This window comes from Colletotrichum phormii (genome assembly GCF_030913505.1).
Source record: "Colletotrichum phormii strain CBS 102054 chromosome Unknown BDP81scaffold_1, whole genome shotgun sequence".
Lineage (NCBI taxonomy): Eukaryota > Fungi > Ascomycota > Sordariomycetes > Glomerellales > Glomerellaceae > Colletotrichum > Colletotrichum phormii.
The window spans coordinates 1063889-1076748 of record NW_026851443.1 but is presented as its reverse complement, the minus strand read 5'-3'; the positions used below and the strand labels follow the sequence as shown (position 1 = coordinate 1076748).

Sequence of the window (12860 nt, the reverse complement as noted above, 5' to 3'; positions counted from 1 at the left end):
TGCCGACGGAGGATGGTGGGCATGAGGGCATCATGGAAATTTCTGCCAGGTACGTTCCTGGTGTTTGAGCACGCATGGTCACGATCTGGACATCGTTCCCACTGACATGAAGATCAAACCAATGACAGCTCTCGCAGAGGGTGGAGAACCGGGGGCCTAGCAGTTGCAAAAAGTTGCTGAATGCTTCAGATTTGGCGGCTAGCCTTCACGACTCTTGTTTTGGGGCGGGATCCGTGCTTTCTGCCTTGACGGCGTGGTGTCCGCCCCCCGGCACAGACCTGGACGGCTGGCGCCCAGTTGCAGCTGTTGTGGCCCTTATGAGTGGCACTGTGGGTGAAAGCCGCAAGAAAGGAAGGAAGATGGGACACTGGACGGACCCACTGGCAGCAACGTCCACACCCGGGGTCCGGCCGACGTAGACGCTTCGGCCAATGACGTCTGCTCCACCCGCCGATCTTTGACGACAAGTCTTGCTTGGCTACTGCTTGGCCGCGCCGTTGCCAACCTTCCTCACACACATTCTTGCTACTCTAAGCAAGACAAGCACCACATCCTCTTCTTTCCTGTCATTGAATCTCTTGGACTAGGGCAGCTCTGGTCAAGTGCCAGCAGCGCGTGTCTTTAATGTGAGCACGCTTCTTTTTGCTGGCTTGTGACCCCCCGGGCTTGACCCTCCATCGTCGGTCGTCGTGCAGGCTGCTTGCTTGCTTGCGGATGGCTACCTGTCCGTACGCTCGCTTGCTTGATTCGAGAGTTTTTCATGGCATGTCCCCCGTTCCCCTGGACGGGAAAGAGGTACTATGCAGCCGTGGCAGCACAATCGTACAACGAACATGCCGACCCTCCATCAGAGTTGGGGAGGTTTCAAGCTTTCGATAATGCATTCCTGTAAGCTTATAGGGTGGGTGGCCAAAAAATCCAAGGGTCCAACACACCTTTGGCGTCGGGATGGGCACGATGTTCGAGACAATCCTATTCGCTTGCAGTCTGGCCATGTCTATCTCTACGTAGTGATAGTGCATGGATCGGAAACCCCTCAAGCCTCTTTTCTCAGGGCCTCCCGTCCGGTCCAGAACCTCCAAGGGTAAGAATGAGAAGAGAAAAAAAAAAGAGAAGGACGGGAGTGATCGTCGCTGTCTTTGTCCGAGATTCGGGGGGAAAGACATTTCGACATGTCGATAGGTATCCTGTAGCTCTCTCCAAGGAGTGAGAGGAACAGATGCCCGTACGGAGTAGGTATGTGTGTGTGTGGCCAATAATGACATGCCCGGTGACTTTCGTTCTGGACAACTGATCAGCAGGGTCTTTCCGTTCTCGACCACCTCCCGCACCCACAAACCACCGCTACCACCCTTCTTTTTTGGCCCTGCAGTGTATCACCGTACCGCTTACTGCATCATCAGCCCTGTCCGTGGCAATAACTGAGCAGTGGAGGAGGTCTGCTTGATTGGCCCCTTGCGCCCCAACCCCGGCCCAGTTACGCCATATCGTGCAGACCTCACCCGGGGGTACAGCAGAACGCTAAGACGCCGTCAATCACTGCCGATCCCTAGCGGATTGAGTGTAGGCGGGATATGCAACAGCTCCTCCTTCGCTGAGTGGGAAGGGAAGGGATGAGGGGGTGAGGAGAAAGGAACGGTGCCTGCTTTTGCTCTGTAGTCTGTAGTCTGCTCTCTGCTTTCTCTCGTGTGCTCTCCCACACACTCAGACCCCCCCCTCCTCGACCTCTACCTTGGAGACTGGGAGGGGGGGGTGTACCTTAGCGTAGGTCCCATAGCTTGCAACACCCGCTAGTGACGGAGGACCCTGTGTTTGCCTGATGGGCGGCCGGCTTGCTCACCACCACACAACCCCGTCGTGCCCAACTTTCCCCTACGTCTGTGTTCACCTCTTCTCCACGACAAGCCTTGCAGCGACCCTTTTCGCCCCTCTTATTTTCTTTTATAAACTCAGGACCATGCCCGCCATCCACCGTTTCTTGAAAGTCCGTCTCATCAGCATCTAGCTACAATAACAACAACCTCACCGTTCTCAAAACAACTACCAAGCTTCTATATACAATCAGCTCATCACTTCATCTTCGAAGCAACTCATCAAACAACTACCAATACTCCTTACTAAGACTACATCTCAAGCCTCTCAACAGCGGCTTACTACCAAACAACACCACACATACATCTAAATCGCATCTATGAGCCCTTCCACCATGCCCGCTCGCCAGGACGCCTACTCTGTTTCCATCCCCGTCTCTCCTCCTCCTCCATCAGATATTTCCACCTACATGCGCTCAATGCATCAACACACTAAGCGCCAGATGGAGGCTGCCAACCGCTCCTCGACCAGAAGATCCGGCGGCCGCACAACTTATCCTTCTATCAACGGTCACCACTGTTCATCAAGCCAAGACTCATCGTACTAAAACAACAATCGATAATTCATAATAGTTCCACAACTTGGTCCCGCTTCATCGGGACCTCACCTCATCCATACCAATCACCACGATCGATATGAGAGGTATTTCATTTTCAGCGACTGCGAACAGCAGACAACAGAGTTCATCCGATCAGTGAGATACTAGCGCGATGGAATCAGAACTATGGAAACATTAGCATTTGGCGTGAGAGAGCTTGTTTTTTTTTTTTACAATGGCGGGGTTTGGTTAGGAGGGTAATGTTCCTCAGGCGTTGGCGGTTTGAAGGGTTTCGGGTGGCACGATTTCGAGACGTCGGAGTCTACCTCCCATGATTTATGATAGGAACGAATAAATCGTTACAATCTCTACACTCTTTCTTGCTCCAAGAACTTTTCAATTGTGACATTACACATTACGATACTGTCTGCTCAATTCTTATAACTTGAGCCCAAGAACCATGCCTGGCCGTTGGATATTTCCTTGAACTATGGCCAATATGGGACATCAGAGAATGTCCAGTGCTTGCCCTTATTCCCATCATGTCAAGCAACATACATCACGTTCTACAATTACTAGCCTCTTCCATGGGTAGCCTTCCATGAGGACAACCTTCTGCACCCATCTAGAACCTGCGACCATTTCCAGCGCACAGTTTCCGAAAGGTCGACCATCCTTTCCATCCCTAATTAGACCCGCCAACCCTGCCACGATCGACGCGGTCTAGCCACCCAGAACTCTGAATCGTACAACACAGTAAGAAATTCACCGAGCCAAGAGGTCAGATGCCTGCCGAACCTTCAAGTCCATTCACACGCAAACACACACACACACACACACCCTTACGCAACAGCTTTCGCAGCGCTGGACCTGTCAAGGCCAGGGATCGACAGTGGGGCTTGCAAGAAAAAAAGCACAGACGACCCAGCACCATCTAGAACATAGCAAAGAAGATGCGATGTGCAAAGGGAGGGGAGGGGAGGGGAACGGTCGAAGTGACGTCTTAAAATGCAGGATGGCTAGAGTTTATTTTCGCTATTCATCGTCCGAAGAATTAAAAGTCAAAGGAGACGAGGGGGGGAAAATTGGGGTTGGGCTTCGACCCCTTCTGTCGGTGTTGACCTTTGATTGTTGAACAATTTTCTACCTTACATTGCAATTGTACGTATACCCTTACACCATCAACCGTCTGTCCACCCAATGCCTTGATTATGTACCCTGGGAAGAGTCTGTGCGGTAGACCTCCGTTTTCCGAAACGCCATGCCCAAAGATTAAAGTTTACCAGCAAGTGATAAATAACAGCCCTATTCATCATGGTAAGAAAGGGAAAATGACGTGCAGCTGCTCTCCATTTCTCCTGCGTGGTGATGCAGGTAGGCGACAAATAGCCAGGGGTAAAAGCGCTGCAGCCACGCCCTATGGCCTTCTATTCCCATATCGCGCAGCTCTCAGACCAGTGAAGGCTTCTTTTTGATGCCAAGCGCCGCAGAATAATCCTTCTTCTTCTTCACCACACGTTTGGCCGGAGGCGGTGGCGGCGGCATCATTGAAGTATCCCTCACGGTCCCCGCCGCCGCAGCGTCCGACTTCTCCCCTGACGTTGAGGATGACGAGGAGGATGTTGATGGTCCTCCGATTACCCCTCCGTCATATTCATCATCGTCGATAATCTCCTCCCCAAGCCTCTCCCTTGCAGCAGCGAAAGCCTTCTTCGCAGTCTCCTCGTCCTCCCTCTCTTCCCTCGCCCTCTCCTCGTCCTCGGGCCGGACGACGTACTCAGAAAAGTCCACGCCGTCCTTCTCAGACCGCTGGATGCGCGCGTTGCGCTGGCGAATCTCATCGAGCGCGTCCGCGGCAGCCATCTCTAGCCTCGCATCCTCGTTCTTGGCTTCCAGGTCCGCCATCGCGTTCTTCTCCTCCTCGCCCGCGGCTTCAGCCTCCTCGCGCTCCAGCCGGTCCAGCCTCTCGTCCACGCTCTCCTTTTCGCCTTCCTTGTTGCGCCACGGCTCCATGTTTCGTATTGCGCCCTTGATGACGGCGTAGTCGGCGATCTTGGGGTCGGTCCTGATGATGATTTCCGCCGAGCATCGCGTGCATTTCAGGTAGAAGCGGTGAATCTGGATGTTGAGGTATCGCTCTGCTTGGTTCGTCTCCTTTCTGGAGTTGAACTTGCGGCCCTTGTAGATGTATTCTCCGCACGTTGTGCACTTCATTGAGAAGGGCGCCATAATGCGGACGGTCTGGACCTTGGGGCCCGTCTGCTTCGGTCCGCGCTTGCGCGTGAGGGCGGAGGGATCGAAATCCGGGGGGAAGTACTTCTGGAGCACTTTTCGTTCAGACATGATGGGCGACGAGCTCCCGCGGGGCTATGCGACGGAAAGGTCTGGGTTGGTTGGCGCAATCGCGGAGTGATGGTATGGCCGTCGTGAAACTTTTGGTGGAGTTGATATGGCAAACAAACCGTGAATCTGTGGCGGATGTCACTGATGGTGGGGCACCGTGCCGTATCGGAAGACCGGCAAAACCAAATACCCGGGGGTGGTTACGGTCCCGTTAACACAGCATCCAACTTCCGTTTCCTTCAGACCGTTTTACATGTGACCACTCTTCACGATATTCTCGAATGGACGTTTGTACCTTCAACTCAATCGCGAAATGCCTCTTAAGTCCATTTCATTCATCACGACCTATAGGGTGTCATGCTATGCATTACTGTGAATAGTTCTTTGCTAATCGGCTAGGGAGTACGTAGACAGGCCAAGGTCACGCCACCAGCACTGGAAGCAACGTATGAAGTCCTCGGCAACGACCGCTGGCGAGCCCCAACAAACTCGCGCGGACAACTTTCCATGTCTACACGTGTAGAATCAAGGTCCACCTTCCACCAGAGTCTAGAGCTGATCACGAGCACCCTGGTTTGAGCTTCAATTTCCCGAGTTGGGCTCCCGTTCCCAGTTCCTTGCTGCTACGGATACTCTCGGGCACCAACGCAACACTCAACTCAAAACGCGGACGGCCACCGTAGACGGATCATGGACTTCCGCGAGGGAAGCGCGCGGAGGGCAGAGAGAGGGACGTTGCATGTCGGCAGATCTTTCACCCGCCTCCAGCTTGACAGTCGGCACCCTGGCCGGCGTCAATACAACCCACTCACCCCCCCTCCGGTACGAAAATTGTTGTAAGGGACCCTTGGCTTCCAGTCACGACCGTTGGGGCCCCACTGTCGATCTTGCTCGTTCCAAGGTTCGAGGCTGACTGGAGACGAAAAAGTTGGCATCAGTGAACCCCGTCCCCTGGCGGGCAGGGGCACAAATTGCATCTTGCCTCGACACCGCCGGAGAGACGCACGTCGGGCGGCATCGTGAACACCGTAGTGGTGTTGCGAGTCCCGTCGGTTCCGGCATGAGCGGTCTCGTGGTTGCGACCCCAAGGGTCTACGCTAGCCATCATGAATCACCACACTAGCAGTCAAGCACGCCCTTATGCGAACGGTGTTCTCTCTTTTTCAGGGACGACAACGGCAGCCAACTGCTTAGCGGATTGAATTAGCCTATGAGATGGAACACCCTCAAGCGGTTGGTTGAAGCTCAAGTCTGCATCTTCATCGTCGAGATACCTTGCATTGAGTCGGTAACTGTTGGCATCGCATGATACGGTCAAATTAACCTCTGTTTGTGGCAGCGGCGCTCACCGAGCATCGTCTCATGTTGCTGTTGACCGCCCACCCAGCCCACTAGATCATCGCTGCAAGATTCCAATAATTTCAACCTGCCGCAGGATCCATCCATCTGCAGTGGGAAAAGTTGGCGTTGGCCCGGTGGTTTGACAGCCGCATGGGAATCAAGGAATCCCATGTCGATCTCTATCCTTTTCCGGAATTCTGTAAACTCTAATGCCTTTGTGGGTCTCCAGGACCAAGTTCTCAATTCTGCCAACCATCCCCTACCAACTTGGCAGGGCTCTTCGACATTCAAGCGCCCTCCTTGACACCCACCTCCAGCATTTCAGCCAGGAGGTCCCATTTCACAGCCGCCTCGTCGCTTGAAGCCCTGGCAACCCCTCGTAGGCCCCCACAGATGAACTTTAGGTGCCTCTCGAAGTCTGTCTTAATCTCCCGCAGGCATTCTAGGTAGCCCTTGCCTGCATTAATTGCGCCCCTTTTGGTTCTGGTCCCGAGACACTCCGCACCGTCGTCGTCACTGTCTTCGGCGTAGACAGCCGGTTTTCGGCGGCGGGGACTCGCTTTCATCGGCGAGGACATGATGGAAAGACGGGATAGCTCCTGTTGTTCCTCTGCCTCCTCGGCGACGCTAGCGCCTTGAGCGTCTTCAAGTTTCGCAGCCAGGTCCATAATGTCTAGGATGCCACCGCGTATGGGATCCAGTTTTCTGCCAAGACATGCTGCGTCGATAACCTGCTTCACGAAGGCTTCGTGAAGCCTGATCATGGCATCTACATCATAGGCCTCTCGCAATTTCCAGCGGAGGGATTCTGTGTAAGGGGCTAAAACCAACGTGACCAAATATGTCTGGATGCAGTTGCAAAACCACATCAGCTGCGAGCGGAGCAAGTAGTACATCGCTTTGCTGCCCCATATATCGCTTCTGGACGCAAGTTCGTCGAGGATCCGGTTGCGTTGGATGAAACCGATGGCGCGTCTGATCTGCATCAGAAATGTAAAGACTGCTTGGTATTGGGCACTTGTGTCTTCAGTGACAACAAGCTGCACTGGCCAGGGAAGACGATACTGCAGAACGATTTCTGGCAAGGCCGTCCGGATAAGATCGCGCCCAGCTACGACAGACTTCTTCTGGCCTTCGACTCGGACAGTGACGAAGAGCCGGGTGTTATCAACTCGTAGTGAAAACGCCTCCTGAGCCAGACCAGTCAAGGAGAATCGGTCATGCCAATCAGGCCTGAGAGCATCTAGCCGGGCAAAAACGCCTTTGCAAAATTCATCAGCCGCAGCTCCATCAGCCATGAGAAAGAGGTGATGCAGGGCGCCGATATTCGCCTCTAGGTTACAAGAGTCAAAGAGCGCCTGTTTCAGGGTTTCTGAGGTCGCATGATATTTGCTCTGCATCCATAGAGTGAAGGCCGATGTGAATAGCTCGGGGAATGGCGCAAGTTCCAGGCCCGACGGGCAGACTGAATCGAACGTTAAAGGGGGTTCGTGATCGTCCCAGAGCTGACGAAGTGCATCAAATTTCCCAAGATGTTTGAGAACAACGATGCTTTTTCCAGCCGTGAAAATCTTGCCAACGCTGGGCTGAAGGAAGCCGGGCGCATGCAAGACACCTTCTGACGTTCGCCTCATCTTGAATTGTTCTTGCCAGACCTGACGGAGTGGAACTTGGGTTGGCGACTCGGACACGAAGAAGATCTTATCGCCTGGCACGAGTTGCCCCTCTGACATCCAAAGTCGAATTGGTCGGAGATAGACTTGAAAACAGCTGAAGAATATGCGTCCCAGGAAGTCGTAAGTCGAATCGCGACCTGAAAGCTGGGCCCTGCTGATTTCATCATAGAGAAGCTCAAGAAAACGGAACGCCCCGCCATTCGCAGGATCGTAAAGCTGCCTAACAATCTCCGAGAGAGACCCCAAGGGTTCCATCCGCGGTCTGAGTTCCTCCAGAATTGCTGCCATGCTGATGACCATATCTTCCCGCGCCACTGCCAGATTACCCTGGGTGTGGGATAACCTCTTGTCAAAGGACTGCAGACTGGCAATGACATTGTCACGGAAAACTTGAAAGAGTGGCGCCGTTTGAGGTCTCTTCGAGAAAGTCCGTATCTGGGAAACTTGACGTCCGCATTCCGCGAAGCTGCTCAAAAGTGCTTTGTGCGTATCCCATTCAAGACTGGAGATCTGGTACACAGGGTCGGGAAGGCCATCTTTCTGGAATAACGTTGTGGGCAAGCCTTGCAACATGAAGAGGGCTTCTCTCATGGCCTGGAACTCTGTTATAGCGATCTTTTGTGGCCGGGCTGAAGAGGCGGTCTTCTTGCCTTCCATTCTCCAAGCCTGGCTTTCCTGAACAATCTTGAGGGCGTTCTCGTCAGAGAAAGCAATCTCGAAATCCTCCGGTTTCCTGCCGATCGATGTATCCAGAGTTGAGAGGGAGGTCTCGTCAGAAACACTTGATGTGTCTGACTTGGTCTCGCCGTATTCATCGCCAGAGTGATCGCTGTAATCAATGGAATTCCATATCTCGGCATCCTCGTGCCATCCATCCTCTTTCGCGATGTCTTCCCATCTTAGCGGCGGTTCGGGGTCTCTTTCGGGTTCCTTGAGGAGTTCTAAGTCGCTCAGTCGGGTTTTCTGTGTTGGTTTATCGGCAAGTTCGAGGAGAAAATGAAGGATATCGGGATGCCATTTCGTTCGGAATTGCGACAACGCATCGAGCCGCTCCCTGAAGGCATCCGCCAAGCCTTCACGATGGTGGACCCTGAACCGCTCCTCGAGGCCAACGAGCTGATTCTCAACGTCGAATTGATTGGTGCGCAGGAGGTTGTGATACTTGAGACTGCGATGCGAAGACTCGCGCAACAGATTGAAGCGCTCTCGACTGATGTGCTGCCGTTGGTGTTAGCGACGGGCCGAGCTGCATTGCATTGTGTATGCTCATGCAAGATGGGATGAACCGTCTCCCACCTTGTCCGGTGTCGATGTGATGACCTCGACCAGTTCATCAGTCAAGGCGCCGAGCTTTGCGGCGAATGCCATTGTTTGCCAAAGTAGCCAAATCGCTGGCAGAGAGATTGAGGCTTAGGTCATGAGAATTAGGGGGCGATGTGTCGGCATTGGGCTCATTTGCCTGCATCGTCAAGAGACGCGTTGCAGAAGTGCTTGTCGCAAGTGCACGCGACAGCCATTTAGTGCGCAGGTGGTGTTAGGATGCCGGATAGAGGGGGGGCGCGCGGGGGTTCTGCTCCTCCCTTATCGCTGATTACAGGGATCAGACAGCTGGACAAAGCGCCCGTAGGTCCTTGGTTCTCCCAATGCAAGACGCTAATTGCCAAATTTCACGGGGTGACATCAGCCTCAAGCATACAACGACCTGGGACAACTACCATCGACGCCCCCTTTTCCGATTTTTTTACGCGTCACTCTTCAATCTGGCCTAGTGGTCAACAAATCTCCCTTCCACACCACCGAACGGCCTTCAAAAACCGACGGCACGAGCCGCGACCGAGAAATCTTACACTACTCGATCGACTTCGACGACCTGGCTTTTCCGCTAGCCGTTGACTGTTTGCGCAAACGTCGAACCTGACATTGCTCGACGTCGAGATACCTCCGCCCTCCCACATCCTTCCCACGATCGCTAGCTTGCTTCCAATCCATCGGCCAACATGGCGGTCGCCCGCCCAGTTCGAGCTCTGGCATTAGCTGCCGTGATGCTTTGGTGCTTCTTCCTTTATCAGATCTTTGGCCCCGAAAGGCCGATAAGCCAGAAGCCAGTGCGCTACGATAATGGAAGGGACCCCAATCTCGATCGTGAGTTGCGCCTGCAATTGCTGCAAAGTCATCGCGCAGATAACTGACAAGAGTGTCTCTGCACAGCTACCGGCGAACCTCAAGGTGTTCTAACATATGTCTCCGACAAATATGCCCCCGGCATCGAGGATTCTGCTCGTATCAACGCTACCCTGCTGGCGCTGGTCAGGAACGAGGAGCTGGATGGAATGATCCAATCCATGGTCGATCTCGAGAGAACATGGAACCACAAGTTCAACTACCCCTGGACATTCTTCAACGAGGTTCCCTTCAGCGAGGAATTCAAGAGGAGGACCCAGGCGGCCACCAAGGCTGAGTGCAGATACGGTAAGTTTTTTCGACGTTTCCCTGCGCGGCTCTCGCGCTAATCAAACTTGGTAGAACTCATCCCCAAAGAGCACTGGGAGATGCCCTCGTGGATCAACAAGGACCTGTACGAAGAATCCGTCAAGATCCTCAAGGAAAACGACATTCAATACGCCGATAAGGTTTCGTACCACTCCATGTGCCGCTGGAACAGTGGCATGTTTTACAAGCACCCTGCCTTGCAGCACACCAAGTACTACTGGCGTGTCGAACCCAAGGTCCATTTCTTCTGCGACGTTGATTACGATGTCTTCCGCTACATGCAGGACAACAACAAGACATATGGGTTCACCGTCAACCTGTACGACGCACCCAAGTCCATCCCGACGTTGTGGCCCGAGACCAGAAAGTTCCTCGCGCAGCACCCCGAATACCTCCACGAGAACAACGCCATGGACTGGCTCACCGATAAGGCTGGTCGTCCCGAGAATCACGTTGATGCGAACGGCTACTCTACCTGTCATTTCTGGAGCAACTTTGAGATTGCCGACATTGACTTCTGGCGGAGTCAAGCGTACGAGGACTACTTCCAACATCTGGACCGCGCTGGAGGTTTCTTCTACGAGAGATGGGGCGATGCTCCTGTCCACAGCATTGCTTTGGGTCTTTTTGAGGACAAGTCCAAGATCCACTGGTACGTTCTGTCAAGCTTCACAAAGCTCCATACGAAGGAATAGTCAACTAACATGCATCAGGTTCCGCGATATTGGGTACCAGCACATTCCCTTCTTCAACTGTCCCAACTCGAACAAGTGCAAGGGCTGTGTGAAGGGTCGCTTCACTGATGGTGAGGCCTGGCTGCACAAGGACGACTGTCGCCCGAACTGGTTCAAGTATGTCGGCATGGACTAAACAACCGAAGTGGTTTCAAAGCACGATTGCTGTTCTATGTAATTTTTGGTTGGCACCGATTGGGGATTTCCAGGGAAGCATCTGGGTACATTGGTGTTGGGCGTCTGCGGAACATCCACGCGTGTGTAGAGTACCACGGAGTCAGAGACGGACATGACTCTGTATGATTTGGAAGATTTTGTTAAATACGTGAACGTCCGGAATGACGATACCTCATCACTGTTGCGGTTATATCATAGCGATGCATCATTATAGGCTTCTAGAGTGAACCAAAGACCGTAGCTACTCCCGACGTGCCGCCGACGCAGAACTGATCTCCCCATCCATCGCCCCTCCAGGCCATGCAGCTAATAACATTGCTCCTCTCCTTCTCCTTGCCATCTTTGCCCAGCATTTTCTTTTTGGGCTCGAAGCCCTCTGGGCACGGCACCCGGACCGTCACGACTAGCTTGCCCGTCAAGAGGTCCCATGCCCAAATCTTGCCATCGCCGTTCAAACCGGCAGGCCCCGTGCCAGCCGTAAGCTCATCGCCCGCAATGATATATTTCTCCTTGCTGCCGAGGACGGCCTGCACGCGCAACTCCTCGTTCCTCCACCCGTCATCCGCGTACGTCTTCAGACACGTCCCGCTCTCCCGGTCCATCAGTCGGATCTTGCTGTCCAACGATCCAACCAGCATGGCCTTGCCGTCCCGCGTGAGCTTGAGACTCGTCACGCTCGCGCCGATAACGTCCGTCACGCACCGTCCCATGCGGACGTCGTAGCTCCTCACCCGCCCGTCGACGCTCCCCGCAATGACTTCCGCGTCCCGCACCGCGAGCGCGGTGATGGCGTCCTTGGCCTCGTCCAAGACCTGTATCGGCTTCGCCGAGTTGGATTTAGCGTCCCACACGCGCACGCTCGTGTCGAAGCCCCCTGAGATGACGAGCGAGTCCCCGTCGCCCGCGAACGAGACGCAGTTGACGCGCGCCGTGTGGCCGTGGGCGTTGCCGCCGAAGCGGCGGATCGTCTTGGCCGTGGCGACGTCCCAGAGGAAGACGGCGCGGTCGCCGCCGACGGAGGCGAAGCGCTCGTTGTCGGAGGAGACGGAGAGGTCGAGAACCTCGTAGCCGTGAGCGGCGTAGGTTTGGATGAGGCGGCCTTCCGGGACGGCGGCCTTGGTTGTTCCCGGTGGCTTGTTGCTGTTGATGGCTGAGCCATAGCGCTGGGGCTGGTCGTGAGATGCCGGGTTGTAAAGTCTGATGTTGCGGTCTGCTGAGCCGGTGAGGATGTATGTTCCTGGCGAGGCTGAATATGAGACAGTATGGACAGGCCCTAGTTAGATTCAGCTCTTGAATCCTGTGATTTCTTGAGAAATTTGACTTCTGTTTCTTTCTCGGCCTGTCAGTCTCACGAGGGAACAATACGACGCAACTCACCATTTGAGCCCAGCAAGTGAGCGACCGGTCTGTCAGGAAACGACATCTAGGAAAGTCGGCAATGTGCCCATCACCGAGTTTTTGTTCTGAGTGGACTGCAACTGTTAATTTCTTGACGAAATAAAGATTTCAAATCACGGTTTTTTCCATAATTGTTCCCTCTTGCGATAGATGAAGATTGATGATCTTGGAGTGAGCAAGTGCCTGTCTGAGTGGATCGCTTTAGTGCATATTCGGTGTACCCACACAGACAGCTTCCAGCGATTTATGCTTCGCAAACACTTAAAGTCTCATTGCTTAAAAGCCCAGAGA

The 12860-nt window shown here is 53.8% G+C and overlaps 5 protein-coding genes across 5 annotated transcripts; 2 read left to right on the top strand and 3 right to left on the bottom strand.

Annotated features, from left to right (window-relative positions):
• Nucleotides 1-1772: 1772 nt before the first annotated feature.
• Nucleotides 1773-2783, top strand: BDP81DRAFT_412714 (uncharacterized protein). The gene has a single exon (XM_060589235.1). It carries the CDS (start codon nt 2192-2194, stop codon nt 2417-2419), a length of 228 nt encoding a protein of 75 aa, XP_060451508.1. The 5' UTR covers nt 1773-2191; the 3' UTR covers nt 2420-2783.
• A 638-nt stretch (nt 2784-3421) lies between these two features.
• BDP81DRAFT_412713 (CWC16 protein) lies at nt 3422-5044 on the bottom strand. Its single transcript, XM_060589234.1, has one exon. It carries the CDS (start codon nt 4751-4753, stop codon nt 3860-3862), a length of 894 nt encoding a protein of 297 aa, XP_060451507.1. The 5' UTR covers nt 4754-5044; the 3' UTR covers nt 3422-3859.
• Nucleotides 5045-6381: 1337 nt separating this feature from the next.
• BDP81DRAFT_306663 (Spc97/Spc98 family protein) lies at nt 6382-9138 on the bottom strand (the record flags this gene model as incomplete). The annotated part of the gene is made up of 2 exons (XM_060583299.1): nt 6382-8988; nt 9067-9138. 2 exons carry the CDS (start codon nt 9136-9138, stop codon nt 6382-6384), a joined length of 2679 nt encoding a protein of 892 aa, XP_060451506.1.
• Nucleotides 9139-9767: 629 nt separating this feature from the next.
• Nucleotides 9768-11130, top strand: BDP81DRAFT_456453 (glycolipid 2-alpha-mannosyltransferase; the record flags this gene model as incomplete). The annotated part of the gene is made up of 4 exons (XM_060593171.1): nt 9768-9912; nt 9979-10239; nt 10294-10912; nt 10974-11130. The coding sequence occupies 4 exons, from the start codon at nt 9768-9770 to the stop codon at nt 11128-11130; spliced, it is 1182 nt and encodes a 393-aa protein (XP_060451505.1).
• A 42-nt stretch (nt 11131-11172) lies between these two features.
• On the bottom strand, nt 11173-12713 carry BDP81DRAFT_4305 (WD repeat domain-containing protein). Its single transcript, XM_060590611.1, has 2 exons — nt 12549-12713; nt 11173-12444 (listed from the first exon to the last, which is right to left on the bottom strand). Exons 1-2 carry the CDS (start codon nt 12592-12594, stop codon nt 11390-11392), a joined length of 1101 nt encoding a protein of 366 aa, XP_060451504.1. The 5' UTR covers nt 12595-12713; the 3' UTR covers nt 11173-11389.
• Nucleotides 12714-12860: the final 147 nt, after the last annotated feature.